General features: G+C 37.1%; 1 protein-coding gene across 1 annotated transcript; it reads left to right on the top strand.

Moving 5' to 3' along the window:
• Positions 1-1183: 1183 nt before the first annotated feature.
• Positions 1184-19607, top strand: LOC120349517 (beta-1,4-galactosyltransferase 6-like). The gene is made up of 4 exons (XM_039419892.1): positions 1184-1232; positions 1477-1620; positions 16638-16842; positions 19328-19607. The coding sequence occupies exons 1-4, from the start codon at positions 1184-1186 to the stop codon at positions 19605-19607; spliced, it is 678 nt and encodes a 225-aa protein (XP_039275826.1).
• Positions 19608-23489: the final 3882 nt, after the last annotated feature.

The following is a 23489-nucleotide window of genomic DNA, read 5'->3' on the forward strand; positions in this document are numbered from 1 at the left end:
CTTTAAAATTTCATGAACTGATTACAATATAACTAGAGATTTTTTTTTCCACAGTTACGGTTGAAAAGTGGCCATGCGCACTGATTACAGAACGCAAAGAATCACTTTTCCGCTCTAGATGCGAAAAATTTTTTCTGCACTCCAGATTTGCAACATGGCAACGCAAATAACTTTAGTAGGTTATATGGATCAACAGTTGCAGCAAAAATCAAAATGAATTTGTAACAGTGACTGCTGTGCTGTATATTGATCAATGTGCAACGAAGCCAACGCGCTAATTATTGTCTTATATATTTAACCTTCAACGAGGACTTTAGGAATTTTAGGATAAGGTTTTTATCAATAATACATTAACAAAAAACATTTGAAAAGAAACTAAATCATTTCAGTTAATTTTACCCATAATTACCCACTTTTCATATTAATGTACTGTAGAAACACTTAATGTGAAATACGTCGCAAGTTCTTCTGCTGCACTCAAGAAACCAAATATTCCGCCCTCGCCTACGCTCGCGCGTTAAACGTTTCTTTCGTGGCAGCAAACTGTCACTGTTGCGCACTAGTGCACAAATAACTATTGTTATTCTCAAAATTATTTATTTGATATGTGAATATTTCCTATTTTAGTAATTCCTATAATTGAATTTACAGTTATTCATCATGAAAATCTTTTGCTACAACCGAAAGTTAATAATGTAATAACATAATATTTTCCGTTTCTTTAATGATATTCTCGACTATTATTATTCTATTTACACTATAGATCTTCCATTTATTACTTGATAATTACTTGATACATTTATTTATTACTTTTCCATTTATTACATTTTTTACTTTTCAATTGACGTGAATGTACAACCAATTTGTATGAGCCAAGGCTTTTGAACAAATAGAATAATTATTCATTTATTATTATTAAACGAAAATCCAAATTAAATTATGTAATTCACCCCGAAGACTTCTGCTACTGCAAATATTGACAAAAGGGTAAACAGCTAGATAGGAATTCGATGAGCGCTACTATTCAAAAATTATTTGTCAGCCCGGGAATCGAACCCAGTACCTCCTAATTGCCGGTCAGGAATGCTTACCCTTACACCATACTGACAATCTCTGGATAGCAGCGCTCATTTTATATGACTCAATATCTCAGTGATTTCCATCTGCAGACTGGCTGGCCGCTATGGCTTCGTATAAAATGATCGCTGCTTTCCAGAGATTGTCAGTTTGGTGTAAGGATAAGCATTCCTGACCGGCAATTAGGAGGTACTGGGTTCGATTCCCGGGCTGTCAAATAATTTTTGTTTAGTAGCGCTCATCGAATTCCCATCTAGCTGTTCACCCTGTTGTCAATATTTGCAGTAGCAGAAGTCTTCGGGGTGAATTACTGCATTTATTTTGGATTTTTGTTAAATAATAATAATTAATTCATTAGAATTTGAAAAACTGCAATATCTCAGTAATTTCCATTTGTAGATTATTCATTTATTATTGATTTGCAGAGCTTTAAACTTCCAATTCCTAAAGATCGGATCTTGAGCAGTGGTCATAGTGTTGAACACCACCTTAACGAAGATAGAGACTCAGAAAAACTTTGTCCACTCATTCCTTCAACTCTTGGTGAGTCCCAAACTTATTTTAAACATTTACTTAATAATTAAACATGTATACAATGATATACAGAGTAAGTCATATGTATGGGAACCCTTCAATTAGTTGAAGACTGTTGTAGATATAATTCTGTAACTTTCAGTATAAGCTATTGGTCGAATACTCTACGTTTTGACGTACAACTGAATTTCAACCCCTCATAAGGGGGTGACTTAGGGGTTGTAACTTGGATATTTCAAATGTAAACACCAATTGTATGATACATAACTTTAAAGGCCTTTTCAAAACAAGAAAGATGGCATCAATAATAAAGTTCTATGATGCTTGTATCCAAAATGGCGGCTGATTGTAGTTTTAGTTTTTAAAGATATGAGGGGTTGTAACTCAAATATATTTCAAGTGTAAACACCCATTGTGTGGTACATCATTTCAAAGGCCTTTTCAAAACAATTCATCCCATTATAGGGGTTGAAACTCTGTAGTACCGTATGTCAAAAGGTGGAGTATACGATCAATAACTTATACTGAAAGTTACAGTACCGTATTATATCTCAAATCAAATAAGCTTTATTCCTCAAAAATATACATTACAGGAAATTAAACACACTTTACATAGATACAGGAATACCCCTACAAGACTAATCGTCTGTGTGTAGGGGTGAGTTCTGGGTAGCCTGAAATATATCAGGCTGCTAAGTTGAATAAAGTAATAAATTAAATTGTGAGGAGAAAAAATAAATATTAATATTCGGTTTATAAATAATGAATGAGTTAGATAACTAACTACCAAGAAATTATATTTACTTAAAATATAAATAGAAGTAATTTGAAAAGTTAATGGAAACATTTAAAAGGAATGCTAGTAAAAAAATAAATAAAAATAGATAAGGAAAAAAAATGATAGAACATGATAGAGCAGGGACAAGCGGAGCCTCAGGTAAGATTTTGGAATTGAAAAAAAATATATATGAAGGGATTTGAGTAAGAGAAATGGAAATATCTGGGTGAATTCCAAGCATCGTAGAGGATAATAGATTAATGCCAGTACATAGACCGAAGCAGGCTTTCAGACATTTCTGTGCCAAGGCGGTATAGCCACCCCTCCACCATACGCTTGAATGCCGGCACACTGCATACCTCCATACTGATTCTAATCTCAGCCGGCAGATTCCTGTACAGAAGTTGAGAAAGATAGAAAGGGGTTCTCAACTCCAGTCCATGAGCCACCCGCGGCGTCGCAAATCCATGGTTGACTCTAAATCGTGTGGGGTAGGTGTGAGGAATTTCGGGTAGAATGTTATATCTATTTTTTTAGAAAGAGCAGTAGAGATTTCATGTAAAGTTGTCTAATATTTAAAACAGGAAATTCAGTAAATAATTCAATTGTTGGGTAGTGCTGTTCCTTTTTCAAAACTGTTTTAATTATTTGTCTTTGCGACACCGCAAGCGGCTCCAAGAGAGTAGCGTGCAGACCCCCCCAGACAAGAATGCCATACTGGATGATTGACTGGACGTAAGCGAAGTATACAGTCTTACAGTGCGCCTCACTCTAAACATGGCCTAGCTGGGAGAATGCATACAATAACCTTCTAAGTCTCTGCTTCACAAACTGGATATGCGGACCCCAACTCAAACCACTATCAACTATAATACCTAAGTACTTGTACTTATTTACTCTTTCTAGTTTTGAGCAATTACAGACAGTTGATGTTGGATCTCTGCACGAATGAAGGATCAAGTCTCTTGGCTCTGGATCTTGCAGGTTACGGGTTGTGATGGGCATGTATTTGGTCTTATCTATATTAACGGCTAAGGAGTTATGGTCGAACCAGCTCTTTATTCTGGCCAAATCAGAAGTAGCATTTTTGAATACATCGTCCCACTGTTTTCCTGATTATACTACAGCTGTATCATCAGCAAATAGAAAGATTTTACTATTAATGTCAAGCAATGGGAGATTGTTAATATAGATTAGGAAGAGAATTGGCCCAAGGGTACTTCCCTGCACAACGCCGTAATCAACCTTTTCCAAACCACTTCCACTGTCATTAATCTGGACATATTGTGTCCTGTTCTGTAAAAAGCTCTTAAACCATTGTAGAGCAGTCTGCTTGATCCCAACCATTTCAAGTTTGATCTACAACAGTACAACAATCTACAACAGTATCCTTCTTATTGAAGGGTTCCCATACATATGACTCACTTGGTATATTTAGAAACCATGTAAACAATCTCATCTGTTATTAGCAAAAAGTGATTTAATAAGAAGCAGTTCGTGATGGAAAACAACATTGAAGAATCTCATCTTTTCGCAAGGAGGTATATATGGCCAAGCTTTCTAAACATTTACCTACCTATAGACTGAAAACTTTGTAGAATAGACTCCACATTTAATTTTAAACCCGATATAGCAAGGATAATGTGTCATTTTCTGTATAAACCTACCATGTCTATAATGATATCCACGTTATAATGGAAGGTATTTGATTAACATTAGTGTTGCTATCCTTGTCTATCATTCAACAAAGCAGATAGCGCTATTTTTTTGACCGAACGAAGTGAGGTCTAAGAGTCAAGTCGACGGTTTGGCATTTCTCTCAATGTTTAAATGTTTATATATTTATATGTTGCGCATTTACGGCGAAACGCGGTAATAGATTTTCATGAAATTTGACAGGTATGTTCGTTCCTTTTTCAATTGCGCGTCGACGTATATACAAGGTTTTTGAAAATTTTGCATTTCAAGGATAATATAAAAGGAAAAAGGAGCCTCCTTCATACGCCAATATTAGAGTAAAAATCAGACTAAAGAATTATTCATCATAAATCAGCTGACAAGTGATTACACAGATATGTGTGAAGAAGCCAGTCTATTACTGTATTTGTATAAAAGGTCTATAGTTTCAATCAAAGACAATAAAGAGGTATGCATCTTTAAGCTGGGTTCACACCAGCTATTAACAAAATGGTTATAACTTAATCCTCATAGATTCTATTAGATTGAACGGAAGTTGACAAACACATAATGTTCATCATGTGTATGATAAGTTATGTTCAATCTAATATAATCTAAAAGGATTGAGTTATTAACATTTTTTTAATAAATTTGGTCTAATCGCAGCTTTAAGGTCTTTGGTTTCAATATTTTGTTTTGCAGTCATGGTATTACAGTATCATGCGATGCCCTCAAGACATCCACACATTCATCCACTGTGTATGGCGCTCTTTTCAACAGAACCTTCCTTATCCTTCCGGTCATCTTTGAAAAGTTGGAAAAATCTTTAAAATTATGGGGGAGTCTATTTATAATTTTTATTGCGCAAATAGGTGGGCCTTTCTCCAGAAGGGTTGGTCTATGTGCCGGGTAACCGAGGATTGAGCCACCACTCCTAGTATTGTAGGAATGATCAAGTAAAACGGATGAGAATGCCCTCCAATTTTTACTAACGTACGTGATGATCTCCAGAAAGTACATGGCTGGCAAAGTTAATATACTCTCTCTCTCTCTCTCTCTCTCTCTCTCTCTCTCTCTCTCTCTCTCTCTCTTACAAAATAAGGCCTACAGGATGTTCGGGCACTGAGATTGAAGATTATTCTCAGAGCTCTCTTCTGCCTCCTGAAAATTACCCCAAGGTGTGTGTCATAGCCACCCCAGAATATCAAACTGTAACGAATGACAGACATGAGATAGCCATGATAGATCGCAAGCAGGGAATTATACCCTACTGCTCCCCTCACCCACCTCACCCTCACCCACCCTCACACACCTCAGCAAGAACAGAATAGCAGATATCCTATGCAAGAGACGCTGCACCTGATCTATCTACGCGTTTGGCCGTAAATGCATTACATACATAGCCTACAGCAGACGAAAAATCTGGGTTATCAATCAATCAATTATCTTTTATTGTCATAAAACACAAAGTGTTGTAACAAACGTTAAAACATACACCTCAATGCGCTCGGTCAATGATATGGACCTCACTAAAGTGGGTTCCGAACCATATTATGGATTAGTTGTTCGATAAAAGATGAGTAACTCTTATTACTGATGCAAGTGTGTTATTCTGAACCACATAAAAATATAATTTAGTAATGTCTGATTAATTTTCCAAAAAATTGGTTCAGTAGTCTTTAGACCATAGTGAGGTCTACGTTATAATGGCAGTTTTTGATTAGCAATTGTATTGCTATCCTTGTCTATCATTCAACAAAGTGGATAGCGCTATCTCTTCCTCGCTATGCTCTGTTGACAGATCCTCTGTCAACATGATATTATGAAAATTCATTATGAAATTATTGAAAAATATAATTTTTTTTCAATAAAATATAATTGATTATTTTTAACAAGAGTGAACAGTTAATATTACATCAATAAACTGTATCAGCTACAGGCATTGACAAGACAGAGGATCGGCAACGTTGTTCTCCTATCTTCTACTTATAAAGGGCAGTTTTTGATTAGCAATGTATTTTATCCTTGTCTATCATTCAACAAAGTGGATAGGGCTATCTCTCCTCGCTATGCTCTGTTGACAGATCCTCTTTTACAAAATATTATGAAAATCATTATGAAATTATTGAAAAAATAATTTTTTCTCAATAAAATATAATGATTATTTTTAACAAGAGTGATCAGTTAATAGTATATCAATAAACGTGTATCAGCTACAATCTATAGAAAGCATTGACAAGACAGAGGATCGGCAACGTTGTTCTCCTATCTTTCTTCACTGCCATTATAACGTGGACCTCAATATAGGTACCTATATGACAAGAATAATAATTATTTTGTAATTTAGTAATGTGGGATTAATTTTGGTTGACCGTGGGATACAAGAAGCCAACACCACCCCGCCAGCGTCTCTGGAGAGAGGTGGCGATGACCTTGAACGCGGAGGGGTCACCCCTCCATTGGCAGCCACTGCACTGCAGGCCGCGCCATCTTGTGGCATTTTGGTGCCACTGCGCAATCGTACTGCGCATCTCCTCACCTTTCTCCGACACATGCATCCGTTCTTGCAGCGTCAGCAGATTGCTTATCGTCTTTGTGATCGAGCAGTCAGGTACAGTACACGTCCCATATTCTTGTCTAGGTATGGTTCGCGGGGTAATATTCACGGCTTAGCGAAAAAATCAGGCCTCAGAGACTAGATCCCTATATGGAGGAAGCTCCCTACACAGAGATTCTTCGTCATAATTGATTGAGTACTTTATTTATGTATATTATAATATATACCTCTTATGCACTCATAAACTTACAATAGCTTACAATACAGCAAGCTTTAGATGGATTACATAATATAAACTAGAAAATAATTATTGAACTGTATATGATATGAAGAAAAAGCTATTAGAAATAACTATACAAATAATATTGTTATGCATCTACATGAATGGCTGAAAAGCTCTTTTCGACGTATCAATGGCCATTTTTGGAAGAATATTCAAAATATCCTTCCCACTAACTACCAAAGAATGAGAGAGTTCCAACTTATCACCAAAAACGGAAAGAGCATGATGAACGAATGAAAGCTTATAGGCCGTGTTGCGCTGAAAGGACAACTCCAAAAAGTTCCTTGTGTATCTTTTCGGATTCAACACGTTGCTTTTCAGTAGATACAAAAGAACATCTGTTGCTTTTGAGAAGATACTTTAACGCTACTTGTGTATATTTTCAGGTGCAAACGTTGCTTTTGAGAAGATACAAAAGAGCATCTGTTGCTTATGGAAAGATACATTATTGTGTTGCATCATCTACTAAATCGTCTTAAATTACCTATCAATTGAATTTCCTGTATTATAAAAAACGTTGGATGTTTTTGAACGGGTAGTATTGTAGTCGAGTAGCCCTCCGCCAATAGGCAAAGCTACAGGACCCGGACTGTAAAGATGTTTCATCCACGAGAATTAGGGCCGAGACACACGTGGAGTTTTTCAGACGAACAAGCACAGCAGGACGGGACAGGAGGCTCTCCGATTGGCTGATTGGGTTTCGGAACGGAGAGCTTCCTGGCTTGCCGTGCCGACCCAAATCAAATCAATGAAATTACTTATACAAAGCCCATTACACAGTTAATATTACAGGCCATTGAATACAATACCTACTGTTTGCTTGAAAAAATTCTCGTCTGCAAACAGGAGTGAAATACATTCAGAACTCAACTAAAAATGCTACAGCAGAATGATCCCTGAGAATTATCTCAAAAGCAACGTGTTGCATCCGAATAGATACACTATGTACTTTAATGCATCTTTTCATAAGCAACAGAACCTCTTTTGTATCTTCTCAAAAGCAACTTGTTGCATCTGAAAAGATACTGTGACATGGAGCGTCATGAGGGGGTACTGTTAATTTTTGAATAACGCCCCAGATGGAGACGTCACACGTATGAAAAATCTTGTACTTAGTCCTCGGTGTTATGGTTTGAAACTTGAAAAGGCGTGAATAAACGCCTGACTGTGTGAATCACTACAAGATTTAATAGAATCGCAGGAGGCATAAACTCTCGCACACCCTTGATTCGTCCAATGACGAATGATTATATAAGAATAACATTTTTTTGAAAATGTAGGTTGCAGTGTAGCGATGGGTTCGGTGATCTTAAACTATTACCTGTGATGATAGACAAAGATAGGGGGGCGTGACAGTCGAGACCGACGACAGTCGAGGCCTGCCGGGAGTGTACGAAAATTGAAGAGTCCTCTGCTGTCGCCTAACGCAGGCGACATTTGAGGCCTCTTTTTCAGGTGTTCTCTCCCGTCGAAGGTCTCGACTGTCGGGGCTGTACAAAAATTGGAGAGGCCTTAACTGTCGCCTAACGCAGGCGACATTTGAGGCCTCTTTTTCAGGAGTCCTCTCCCGTCGCTGGCCTCGAATGTCGCTGGTCTCGACTGTCGGGCCTGTACAAAAATTAGAGACTCGCTTGCGCAGACGACAGTTGAGGACACATCCTACTGCGATTCCAGACAAAACATTTTGCATGAATGATTATACTTCTGATTTGTTGAAAACCAAATAATGGAAACTTCCTCATAAAAAGCATATGAACTTTGAAGATAGATAGGGCTTATCCTAAAGGATTTTCAGAACGATCATCTTTGTGAAGAATTACAGCTTAATCAGTCAAGTATTTCAAGTGTGATGAGCTCACATACAAACAGACAGAAAGACAGACGCCATCTCGTCTTATAGATGATAGAAGATAGATAAATATTTAGATTTGTCAATGAAGGAGCATAATGCAATACGAGTTTGAAAATATCGTTTTTTATGATGAAGCAACTAAGGTTTATTCCAGTGTAAAGTTGCAATACTTATTCATATTATGGAAGGAATAATGGGATATAATATATTATTCAATTGCTGGTAAATCCATACAAATCAAATGATAATATTCTTTTGGTGCTGTCTACCATTCTGTAGAGCCTAGCGCAGGCGACAGTTGAGGAGTCCTCTCTTTTTCAGGAGTCCTCTACGGTCGCAGGTCTCGACTGTCGGGAGTGTACAGAAATTAGAGAGGCCTCAACTGTCGCCTAACGCAGGCGACATTTGAGGCCACTTTTTCAGGAGTCCTCTACCGTCGCAGGTCTCGACTGTCGGGGCTGTACAAAAATTAGAGTGGCCTCAACTGTCGCCTAACGCAGGCGACATTTGAGACCACTTTTTCAGGAGTCCTCTTCCGTCGCTGGCCTCGAATGTCGCCGGTCTCTACCGTCGCTGGTCTCGACTGTCGCAGGACTCTTCTGTCGTTTGCCTCGTTTGACATCGACCCCAACGATAGCAATACAATGCCAATCAAATACTGCCATTATAACGTGGACCTCAATATGCACACAGAGATTCTTCATGAATGAGAGAGTTGCAACGTATCACCAACAATGGAAAGAGCATGTTAAACGAATGTCAGCTGATGGGCTGTGTTGTCCTGAAAGGACGTAACTCCTAAAAGCTCCTTGTGTATTTTTTCGGATGCAACAGGTTGCTTTTTCGTAGATACAAAAGAGTATCTGTTGCTTATGGAAAGATACATAAAAGCACCTTGTGTATCTTTTCGGGTGCAACACGTTGCATTTGAGAAGATACAACAGAGCATCTGTTACTTATGGAAAGATACATATTGTGGAATGTTGGATGTTTTTGAACGGGCAGTATTGTAGTCTAGTGGCCCTCTCAAAGAGCATCTGTTGCTTATGGATCCATAAAGGTCCTGGTGTATCTTTACGGATGCAACACGTTGCATTTGAGAAGATACAGAAGAACATCTGTAATCACTTGTCAGCTGATTTATGATGAATAATTCTATAGTCTGATTTTACTATAAATATTGGCGTAGAAGGAGGCTCCCAGATAGCTCCTTTCTTCCTTTTATATTATCCTTGAAATGCAAAATTTCCAAAAATCTTGTATATACGTCGACGCGCAATTAAAAAAGGAACATACCTGTCAAATTTCGAGTTCGGCTCAGGCCGTGGTGATAGAAGGAGTGTTTTCGTAGCTGCTCTGCTCAGATAAGATAAGCTTGACTGTTTCTGATTCTTCCTGTAGAGATTAATGTTATTCATTGTTTTTCGGTAGCATTTCATAACCTAGAAAGTATATTTTTAAATTATTAACAATATTCCAATAATCTATAAATCTAAAAAATTAATTTAACTCTAATATTATTTTAACATATCATTAGTATTTCAACTTTTCCTTAGCCTTTACATAAGTAGCTTAAACTCTTTGATTACGTTTGACTCTGAACTTTTCAATAATTATTCCTAGAAATAAATTGATCAATCTGCAATCTTCTTAACCCAGATAAATTTACCACTTAATCGTTTTAAATATTTTTCTCCTGTAAATGTAACTTTCTAAACTTGTCCTACCATAAACTGCGAATTGTATCAGTAAACTAAAAACGTTGTTAATTCTCTAGTCTCTTAAACCATTCCTTTTTCTGTTTCATGAAAAATTTTCACATCCCTTTCCACTTCCTGATTTCGTTGAGGAGAGCTTATACATGATCATAGATAATTATAATTATTGACACACGGTTTGAAACAGATCTGAGGAATCGGCAGGCTGCTCTGTAAGGTTTTGTGAACATTGCATCCTGTTATAGTCGCTCTTGGCCCGGACCCAGACGGGGTACGAGCGATTTGAGGACAGACTGTTTCATCGAATTTTCGCCTGTGTTTACTGGAAGTTAAAGACTTGTTTTCTGTTGAAAATATTCACTAGAGCTAATTCCTCCTTTTTTGACTCTTCTTTGCATTAATGCTAATATATTTTAGCGGTTCCCATTTATTCAGCATAGCTCTCATCAGATTTCCTTCTCCTTTCTAAATCATTTCCTTTTCCTTTCTAGTCATCTATGACTAGAGGCAGTTTATTAAATTGATCACTTTGTCTTAAAGTAGAATTTCTCTTTTACAAAATCTCTCATTCCCAATTTCTCATTACTTGATAGATAGTAGCTTTTTAATTTATCTCTATTCATTCAAACTTGTTGTCCTCTCCTTCATAAAAACCTTCTTATAGAATAATTATAATATACCGAGAAAAATATTATTTAATCTCTCATTAAAACTTTTGAAAAAATATATAAAAGAAAAATAAAATAAATCCGAGTAAATAATTTCTTTCTTATCACTAAGCATAAATTTTTTAATAATGATTTATATTTTATAATTTTTTCACGAATTTTCCCATTCATTTGAATTTATATTTCTTAACGTAAGCAATAATTTTTCATCTCTTCTGATTCCGTACTGCTATTGGAATTACGGTTTTTAATTTCCATACTAATTTCATTCTGATCTGGTTAGAGGTTTTTTTTTGCACTTGATATGAAGCTACAAATGACGACAACTAGTACGGGAAACTTGGCGGTGATTTATAATGGATATAAATTCAGGAAATCTAGAACTACACCCCAGGGTCATATAGTTTGGCGTTGTCTGAATAAGAAGTGCATTTGTACAGTAAAAACAGATCACGCATACTTTCTAGAGTCAAATCTGACAATTATCCATAATCATCCACCGAATGCTACTGCCAATGGATCTAAGTTGTCTTTGAATGACTCAGTAGGTAGCCTGGTTACTGATAATGTCGTAGCTTTAGAAAAGTCATTCAATGACACTGCTGAAATTTTCTCGGCCATTCCCAATATGTTCAATGAATCTAAATTACATAGCACCCCGAACTTATCTGCGCCTCCTTTGAATTCTGATTTAAGCCATTCATGTGACGATCACGATGAAACTATTGTATTGTTGAGAAAAGAAAACAGTAAACTGAAGGAGGATTTAACTACACTCAAACAGCAATGGAGCGATGTAGTGGATCATTCAATCGATGTTGACAAGGAATTGATGGAGAATAAAACGTTGATAGAGCAGATGAAAATAAGCATTGAGGTTTTGGAGGCTGAGAATACTGCCTTGAGGAGCGAAAATAAATCATTCGAGATAGAGGTAAAAAATCTCCGAGGTTTCTACTCTCCTGGTGACACAGCTACTAATTACAAAGCCATTAATCCCATGATCACTGCAACAAAAAATTATTAGTATACTAAACAATTCACTGGCTGACTCCATATCAGACGCATCATCCAACGATAATAATTGCATTGATAGCATTTCACCGAAAACAACAAAACCAATCGGAAAACCGAATAAAACATCAAAACGATTTTTGCAGAGCAGGAACACCTGGAAGATGAACCGAGAACTGAGAAAAAAAAGCGAGTAAAAAATGAAAAAAACAAAATCCTTATCTTAGCTGATAGTCATGGACGCGATATCTGTGAAATTGTCAAAGCTCGAATCCCTAATTCTGATGTACAAGTCTTTTATAAGCCAAATGCTACGTTTGGCCAGGTGATAAATGGAGCGGACAAACAAACATCAAATTTTGGACCCAAGGACTACTTGATAGTAATGGGAGGTACAAATGACATTGACGACACTGAATCCCAAAACTTCGACCGGTTTAGAGAGAATTTGGATTACCTGATCCCTATCAGTCTAAGAACCAACTTGATTGTGACCACCATTCCTAATCGATTTGACAAACCCGAACTGAACATGGCAATAGACAGGGCAAATGATTTCATCCATAAATATATAAACACTATTGAAAGAAAGAATGTCAAAAACCTGGGAATCTGCTTCATTAATGAGAGACTAAGTAGGGGAGGTTTCACAAGGCATGGACTACACTTAAACAAGTCAGGAAAACACATTTTGTGTAACAGATTTTCAGAATTGATCAGAGATAGGGTGCCATTCAGAAATACTGCTGTAAGGGAGACTTTTTAATGAAGTGGCTGAGAGGGGGCGCAGTGGCATGATCTCTCACCTGAGTGGTCCGCAACCCAGGGACACATCAAGTAGCTTGAAGAAGGATATTCCTTATCTGCTACATATCAATATCCGTGGAATGAGAAGCAATAGAATGATCTGCAAGTCTTCCTTTCTGAATTCCACACACTCATTCCCATAATATGTCTTAATGAACACTGGTTGAACACTTCAAATGTCAGCCTACTTAACTCGATTCCTGGTTTCTCTTGTGCTGATAGTTTCTCTAGGGCAGTAGATAATCATGGCGGCTCAGCAATCCTCGTGAGAAATGATGTTAAATATAAAGTTAGAGGTGATTTACATGTATTTAATAAAGAAAGGTATTTGAGGCATCGTGCATTGAGCTTACCAGACCTGGTACTAATATATCCCTCTATAGGATCCCCAGACAAGAGCATGTAGGAGAATTTTTTGAAATACTTGACTCTTTCCTCCATCACATCGGTGTTGGAGTCAGGTATGAAAACGTCTTTTTTGCAGCGGACTTCAATGTGGACTTGCTTGGTGACAGCGATGATGCTAAAACTTTGGTTGACATTTTTGCATCATATGCCTTATCCCCCATTTCATCACCCCAACCAGAGTAACATCAATTTCTGCTACCTGCATCGACAATATCTTTTCTAAAAATGATGTGGAAGTCAGCAACGGAATTGTCCTCAGCATGGGGTTCTCTGACCATAAGGGGTTGTTTTTACCCATGTCAGAGAGAGTCACACCTGAGTCAAAGTTCGAAAAGTGTGAAAATGAGAAACTTCTCTATTAACAACTTCAAGGTATTCAGAGACAAGCTCTCTGTTGTAAATTGGGATTTCAATGAGTCTCTCACAGTCAATGAGAACTTTGATTGCTTTCTAGGAAAATTCCTGCCTATATTCAATGAAACATTCTGTGCCATTCCTATAAAACAAATAATAGAAAGGGTTGGATTACTGCTGGAATTGTAACGTCAAGTAGGAAGAAAAAGAATTACATAAACTGTACATGGAAACACAGGATCAAAACTTTAAAAATTATTACAGATCGTATAATAGAATATTCAAAAGTGTCATTAAACTTGCCAAAAGGAAATATCATGAAAAGTACTTAGAGATAGCCAACAACAAAGTAAAGGCCGCATGGGACATAGTGAAATTTGAGCTAGGTAAGCACAAGAATAAAGCAAGTATAATCCCATCCAGAGCAAGAATCAATCCTAGTTCAGTAGCAGATTTTAACAGTTTTTTCATCGATGTTCCAAACCGTGTTGGAAGTACTCACAATCTGCTTGCTTCAACAAGAAACGTGGTAGGTAACTGCAGCTCTAGGATGAGATTTAAACTTCTTAGTCCCAAGCAAGTGGAGGTGCTCATTAAATCGCTTAAAATAAAAATTCAGCTGGATGGGATGAAATTCCAGTGAAAGTTTTCAGGATGGTTGCTGTATATTTTCTGAACCCTTGTCCAGGATCCTCAACCAGTCTTTTACTGTTGGCGAGTTCCCTCATAAAATGAAGTATGCACTGGTAAGACCTATTTTCAAGAAAGATGACAAAGAGACTTGAACAATTACAGACCCATTGCCATCCTCACAGCCTTTTCCAACTTTTTGAGAAGGCAGCTAATGAACAATTCTTCATTTTATGAGAGTGAATAATATAGTCTCAAAAACACAATTTGGCTTCTTGGGGACTTGATACAGAAGCAGCTCTAATAAAATTTTCAATACTGTGTCGGCAAGTTTAGACGCCTCCCAGCAGGTGTGTGGAGTGCTATGCGATCTGTCAAAAGCATTCGATTGCGTAAATCATGATATTCTTGTTGAAAAGTTGAGAAAATATGGCATTCGGGGAAGGAACTGTGGTGGTTCAATTCGTTTTTGAAAGAGAGGATGCAGGCCACCCTAATAAACCATGACAATAAAAATTATCAATCAAAATGGGCTGTAATCAATGCTGGTGTACCACAGGGCTCCATCCTTGGTCCCACATTATTATTATATACGTAAATGATCTGTCATCTTGCTCTACTAAGCCACTTATTCAGTATGCCGATGACACATCATTATCACTAATTCAAGTTTGAGAGCTGTAGTCACCCAAACACAGGAAGCTACTGAATATCAAGAAATGGTTTGCTGCAAATGGTCTGTCTATGAACTCAAGTAAGACCAAGTTCATTACCTTCCAACCCCCCCATTTTGCATCCAGAAACTTTAATGAGTTGGCCGATTTGAGTGTACCCAGCAGAGCGTTGCTGTTGATCTTCTAGGAGTAACACTAGATAGTAGATTGGACTGGTCAGTACACACTCAAAAAATATGCTCCAGGGTTAACTCGGCTATTTTCTCTCTGCGAGTGCTCAAAAACACATTGAGCTTCAAAGCCCTAATGGTGGTATATTACGGTTATCTTTTTCCTTTCCTCAAGTATGGCATAACCCTTTGGGGAAGATCAAAATTCTTCATCCAAGTATTTAGATCTCAGAAAAACATTAAGAGTTATTTTTGGTAAGCCCCCCCAATATCCCTGTCGAGAACTATTCCTGAGTAGCAGGATACTTACACTGCCGTCACTGTATATCTTGGAGATCTGTTCATACGTTCACAAAAACCTACCAAACTTCACCCGCAATAATGAAATCCACAGTTACAATACAAGGCACTCAGCCTCCCTATCAGTGGCTGCTCATAGAACCGCCATGTTTGAAAAATCTCCGCAATATATGGGCCCAAAAATATATAATAGATTACCTCAGGATATTAGAGACATGGCGGACTTACGAAGATTCAGAGAATGTTAAAGAGGTTGTTACTTGAAAGGCCATACTATTCTGTGATGAGTTTCTGCAGGAGTGATATATTATTGTTCCTTGTCTTTGATTCTTTCCAGATCATAAACGGTTTCGATTTTCCATGGATTTTTTTTTAATACATTCAGTATATGCCCTATACCTTCGCGATTAATGCCAAAATAAACAGTTATCGAATTTACAAAAAATGGTACTTTTTTATTTATGAACGATATGGGAATAAAATGTTTTACTTTGGAAGATACATTTTTTGAATTTTTAAGAGAAGTCTAATAATATAGTCGAAACCGTTTATGATCTGGAGAAAAACGGAGTTTAGCACTTCAACACCCATAACTCGCTTATTAGACCACTTAAAATTTCAGTTGCCACTTTTTCTCACTCTTATAATGATCTTAACAATTAGATTGAAATCTTAGACCATTTATAGAGTAGACACGCTCGGAAGTCTAGCCTCTGAAGCCAACATCTCTGCCAAATCCGCCCATATTGACGTCACAGCCAAGCTACAACAAGCATTGTTCACAACAATGTAAGTTAAACCACCAACAACACTTACACAACAAACTGTTGTGACGTCAACTTGGCGAATTTGGCAGTAGAGATGTTGGCTTCAACGACTTTTAGTATGAATATACAATTGGCCGTGTCTACTCTATAAATGGTCTAAGATTGAAATAGATTCTCCAATTTAAATAATAAGAAAGTGTACCAAACAGTTTTAATATAATGCAGTTCACAGAACTCATTCCCCACCCCCAGACTTGTTGTCATTGTGGGGAATATTCATAATGTATATATTGTCTCTGTTGCTGTATTTTTCTCTTGTGTGAATAAAGATTATTTGAATTTGAATTTATATTTTTGTTTAATTTCTAGACGAAGGCAAGTTCAATCGTGCCAAGCTGTTGAACGTGGGATTCGTGGAGGCGATGGCTGCTCTTTCGACTACAGAGAGGAAGCTCGATTGTGTAGTTTTCCACGACGTGGACCATTTGCCAGAAGACGATCGTAACCTCTACGTTTGCCCGCAGTCTCCCGACGCACTACAGCTGGCAGTTTCCGTCGACACTGATAACTACACGTAATTCCAAATTTCAATACTAATCTTTTGTTATTAGAACGACTATAGTGAGGTCCACGTTATAATGGCAGTGTTTGATTATCAATGGTATTGCTGTCCTTGTCGATCATTCAACAATGCGGATCTTTTTCTCGCTTTGCTCTGTAGCCAGATCGTCTTTTAACGATGTAGAATTAATCATTAATTAAGAAAATAATTCATCTTAATTAATGAAATTCATTATGAAATTATTGAAAAATATAATTGCTTGCTTAATAAAAATATAATATCGGGGGACCGAGCTCTGCTCTGGGGTGTAAAAGCATAGAAAATTTGTAACGAAAGATTGAATTCATAGTTTATATTATTTTATTCATTTTCTCAATCGTACAATTATTTTTACAGTTATATGAGAAGGCACGACAGGCTTATACCCAAAACTGTCCCTTTTCAAATGTATACTACAGTCCAAATCAAAATCTAGGTTGAGCTACTATCACTCATCAAAATAACAATTTATTCAAACTTCAAAAAACAAACACATCATCAATTACAAATAGATATACTATGAATTCGATTTAGAATGATACTATGTTTGCTACAATATTTGTTAATATACTATGTACTATTCTACACTAACAGCATATTTATTTATTTATTTATTTATTTATACATTGATACATAGGTTACAATATAATTCTCAACTATGAATGATTGGGGGGGGGGGGAACAACAGGCTTAAAGCCCAACACTGTTCCTTTCCCAAATTTTGTTAGATATGGTCCAAAAATAGGTTATTTTTGTCCAATAACCCTTCACATTTATTTTTGTCCAAAACACTTCACAATTTTTGTCCAATTTTGAGTCCAAAATATTTATAAACTATATATATATAGTTACTAATTTGGACTTTCTGAAGTAAACATGTTTTCTAAAAAAAGAGAAATAAACGAAAATAAGTTTTTCTCTCGCTGATTTTTTTTTCTCGTGAGATCATTTGAATGATCCCACACATACACTCGTTGACTCACTTCCATTACGGTATCGACAGACGACAAAATTTCCAGCTGTTTTTCCAATGACGTATTCATCCTTTTAATGTCCTTCAGCGAATTATCCCAGGGTTGAGAACTAGTGCAAACAAATTTTCATATCATAAACCTACTTTCTTCCAAGTTTCGTGAGAATCGTCAGAGCCGTTTTCGAGATCCGTTCACTTACAGATATAAGCATATAAACATCTAAACATATAAACAGAAATTGCTCGTTTAATAGTATAGAATAATTGATAATGAACTGTTAATATTACTTTAATAAACCTGTATCAGCTACCGTCTATAGAAGGCATTGACAAGACAGAGGATCGGCAACGTTGTTCTCCCATCTTTCTCCACTGCCATTATAACATGGTCCTCACTATAGCAGTCAAATTTCTTTGATAAATGATTTTATCTACGACCTTGTTATAATGTAAGCATTATAACAATGCCATAACAGGGGTATTTTCGTAATTCATTCTCAAAACTAGGTCTATACTATAATGAGGATTTTATGCAATGACTTGCATATTATAATACGGTTTTTGATGCTGGTCAAATCAACATTATTACAATTTCTGATACTGGCGGCAGGTTTCAGTTTGTCAAGGTTTTACTTAATCAAGTATTCAGTTTGACTTTTTTCAAACTGAGATAATCTATAGTGAGGTCCACGTTATAATGACAGAATTTGATCAACTTTGGTTTTGCTATCCTTGTCTATCATTTGACAAAGCCGGTGGTACTATCCTTTTCTAGGTCCACAACGATGCCAATTATGTTTTTGACAGTGTAGAAATATAATTAATTAATGCAGAGAATCGGCATCGCCATTCTTCTATCTTTATCTACTGCCATTATAATGTGGACCTCACTATAGAGAGAGAGTAACTCTTTGAAACAGTTGCTTAAAATTGGTAACTAAATCAATAACCCGTCCAATTCTGTCAGGTTGGCATTAAGTTGAGGAAGGTTTCTAAACAAGATTTGAGTTCTGTCACTTTATTAGGTGAGCACCAAGTTAAAGAACTTATCATTACTATAATAAAGGAAAGAACTGGCTCATACACGTACGGGATAGGAGAATAATTATGATTGACACATCATCATCACGTCTAAACTAATGGACTAAAATTAATTTGAAATTTTTTATATAGATTCTTAATTTAAGGAGGATGGTTCTAGGCCTATTTGAAACTCTTCAAGATTCCACTAGGCCAAGTTTCAGTTTGTCTAGTTTTAAAATAGACCATTGCGGAGCATGGGTTACCTGCTAGTACATAACCTAACCTAACCTAACCGAATCCATAACCTAACCTAATCCATAACCTAACCTAACCTAACCTAATCCATAACCTAACCTAACCTAACCCAATCCATAACCTAACCTAACCTAACCCAATCCATAACCTAACCTAACCTAACCTAATCCTCTATGACTAATGAATTGGCATTGCCTTGTGTTGCAGTGTTACCTATACGAACTTCTTTGGCGCAGTAAGTGCAATGAGCGCTGTTACGTTTGAAGCAGTGAACGGCTACAGTAACATGTACTGGGGATGGGGCGGCGAGGACGATGACATGGCAGAGCGTCTGCAGAGCATCGGCGTACGCATTGTACGCAGCGCAGACGTGGTCGGACGTTACACCACGCTCGCCCACCATCCGCAGATCAGGAGTTTGGCGAGGTTCGTTACTATTTCAAATGCAAATCTTCCCGTTTCAATAATTTCAACATTCAAAGATTAGTATCTTTTGTCACAAGGATGGGAAGAAGGGGCCTTTTGCAGGCGAGAATGATGTTCATTTGAGCACTGCAAAAGACATTCACGTCCAAGTAACGTATACTATTTTTTGTCATAATAATATAAAGAAGAATAATTGAGAAAATATAGAAAACATTACCTGCTTTTGTGCTGGAGTTACTACTGCACATGCATTCTATAAACATGACCTAGTTTGAAAATTCCGAATCAGGAGTTTTGTGGAAGTTGACAAAAATTGGAGCGCTGAAGGTGGTTTTTTACTTTCCTTGCCCTATTACCATAGGTAAGGAAAGTATTGCTTTCCGAAAAAAATTAAAGTACCCCAATTTCTAAATTTCTATACGTTTCAAGGGCCCCTGAGTCCAAAATCTGGTTTTTGGGTATTGGTATGTATGTGTGTGTGTGTGTGTGTATGAGTGTATGTGCGTCTGTGTACACGATATCTCATCTCCCAATTAACGGAATGACTTGAAATTTGGAACTCAAGGTCCTTTCACTATAAGGATCCGACACGAACAATTTCGATCAAATGCAATTCAAGATGGCAGCTAAAATGGCGAAAATGTTGTCAAAAACAGGGTTTTTCGTGATTTTCTCGGAAACGGCTCCAACGATTTTGATCAAATTCATACCTAAAATAGTCATCGATAAGCTCTATCAACTGCCACAAGTCCCATATCTGTAAAAATGTCAGGAGCTCCGCCCCATCAATGCAGATAGATTCCAATTATCAGGCTTCATACAATTGAAACAAAAAAAATCAAGTGGAGTAGATTGAGCATGAAAATCTCTACAATTAATGTTCAGTAACATTTACACCTAAAATTGAAAATAAGCTTCAAATTTGAGAAAATGTGATTATTCAATTGCAAATTATTGTTGATTCTATTGAATCATTCACTATGAAGAGATAGCAGACCTCATTTGTGTCTCCAGCGTTATTGCCTTGTTACCAGCTGGCTCAAATCTTTGAATAGTAGACTTGAGATGCGCGGGAACACTAGCGTCAGGTGATCAATTTTCATAATGACAAGGAAAGTTTTGTGAGTGCGCCACACCAGATTTTTTGTAGCAGTTTTGCTGTTCCTATTTCGGAACTAGGAAACATACTCGACTGTAAAGAAAGCATATGGTTTCATAACAGTAGAGTATGCTGTAATGAGAATCATATGTTTATTTGTTCTGCAATAGCTGTTTACAGGCTTGATTTAGTACTATCCCACGGTACTATCCCACTATACTACCAATAGAAACAATAGCATAAGTAGATATCCCATGGTATAGGGCGTTTATGTCGCAACTTTTACTGTTATCTCAAGCTGATAGTCCACGTAGTTCTTTCCTGTGAGCTTTATACGCTGATAGTCTCTCATATTGTGCCGCTCATACACTCTTACCCCAACAAAACAGTAAAAATCCACAATAATCGACATCTCTGTAGTCGAAAGACAGCCATCGCCTCACGAATCCCACGTTCACAGCTTGGCACGATTGAACTTGCCTCGTCTAGAAATTAAACAAAATATAAATTCAATTCAATAATCTTTATTCACACAAGAGAAAAATACGCAACAGAGACAAAATTAATTTGAAATTTTGTATATAGATTCTTAATTTAACGAGGATGGTTCTAGGCCTGTTTGAAACTCTTTAAGATTCCACTAGGCCAAGTTTCAGTTTGTCAAGTTTTAAAATAGACCGTTGCGGAGCACGGGTTACCTGCTAGTACATAACCTAACCTAACCTAACCGAATCCATAACCTAACCTAACCTAATCCATAACCTAACCTAACCTAATCCATAACCTAACCTAACCTAACCTAATCCATAACCTAACCTAATCCATAACCTAACCTAACCTAATCCTCTATGACTAATGAATTGGCATTGCCTTGTGTTGCAGTGTTACCTATACGAACTTCTTGGCGCAGTAAGTGCAATGAGCGCTGTTACGTTTGAAGCAGTGAACGGCTACAGTAACATGTACTGGGGATGGGGCGGCGAGGACGATGACATGGCAGAGCGTCTGCAGAGCATCGGCGTACGCATTGTACGCAGCGCAGACGTGGTCGGACGTTACACCACGCTCGCCCACCATCCGCAGATCAGGAGTTTGGCCAGGTTCGTTACTATTTCAAATGCAAATCTTCCCGTTTCAATAATTTCAACATTCAAAGATTAGTATCTTTTGTCACAAGGATGGGAAGAAGGGGCCTTTTGCAGGCGAGAATGATGTTTTAGTCGAGGCGTTAGCCGAGACTAGAATTTCATTTGAGCACTGCAAAAGACATTCACGTCCAAGTAACGTATACTATTTTTTGTCATAATAATATAAAGAAGAATAATTGAGAAAATATAGAAAACATTACCTGCTTTTGTGCTGGAGTTACTATTGCACATGCATTCTATAAACATGTCCTAGTTTAAAAATTCCAAATCAGGAGTTTTGTGGAAGTTGACAAAACTTGGAGCGCTGAAGGTGGTTTTTTTTGTAGCAGTTTTGCTGTTCCTATTTCGGAACTAGGATACATACTCGACTGCAAAGAAAACATATGGTTTCATTACAGTAGAGTATGCTGCAATGAGTATCATATGTTTATTTGTTCTGAAAATAGCTGTTTACAGGCTTGATTTAGTACTATCCCACGGTACTATCCCACTATACTACCAATAGAAACAATAGCATAAGTGGATATCCCATGGTATAGGGCGTTTATGTCGCAACTTTTACTGTTATCTCAAGCTGATAGTCCACGTAGTTCTTTCCTGTGAAGCTTTATGACGCTGATAGTCTCTCATATATTGTGCCGCTCATACACTCTTACCCCAACAAAACAGTAAAAATCCACAATAATCGACAGTAATCGGCTTGAGATAACAGTAAAAGTCGCGACATAAACGCCCTATACCATGGGATATCTACTCACGCTATTGTTTCTCTATGATACTACTAAAAACTAGTACTCTACCATGAATGTTTCATTGGGAGAGTTCACAAGATAGTTAGTACTTGCCCAGGGAACTCGACCACTAACTCTACTAATGAAAACAGGTTTCAGTGAACACTAAAAGTAGTCTCTCCTTACAAATTTAACACTTTGAACAGAAAAACTTTTCATAGCAAATTCTCAACGTCGTAACTGGGTTATACACGTACGGGATAGGAAATTTACGAATGACGCATCATCACGCCATTAAAATAGGAAATAGATAGGAGAATGTTCTGGAAGAAGGAATAAAAAATACACGATTAAGAGGTTGTGTTTACCACATCACAGACTAAGCCTGCTGGAGAGTGGCCCGTTTTATATGGGAATGAAAATATTCAATTCAATCCCATCTCACACATAAGAGAAATTGATGGCTTGAAGGAGTTCAAAAAAAAACATCAGGGAATTCTTATTGTATTGTGTCCGTACAGGTTAGCAGACTTCCTTGTTGAATAGTGTTTGATGATGTATGTTATGTGGGATCTGTTGTGTTGAAATAGGAGGGATGGTAGATATTAGATTAAACTTGATGTGTCATATACTGCGGATCGTTGCTCCTTAATGCAGTTCAGTAATGGTGTGACGAACAAGAAAAGTAAAGTAATAATGGTGAATAGATGTGTTTAACCTAAGAGGATGATTATATTATAATAAAGGAAAGAACTGGCCATACACGTACGGGATAGGAAATTCACGAATGACGCATCATCACGTCTCCATCAATCAACTGATTAAATTGGAATTGGCATATAGATCTTAATTTACGAAAATGGTTATAGGGCTATATTTTAAATTATTCTAGATACATTACGTCAAGTTTTCATTAGACTCTTTGTGGAGCATTGGGTACCTCAAATCAAATCAAATCTTTGTTA

This window comes from Nilaparvata lugens, chromosome 1, assembly GCF_014356525.2.
Source record: "Nilaparvata lugens isolate BPH chromosome 1, ASM1435652v1, whole genome shotgun sequence".
Classification (NCBI taxonomy): domain Eukaryota; kingdom Metazoa; phylum Arthropoda; class Insecta; order Hemiptera; family Delphacidae; genus Nilaparvata; species Nilaparvata lugens.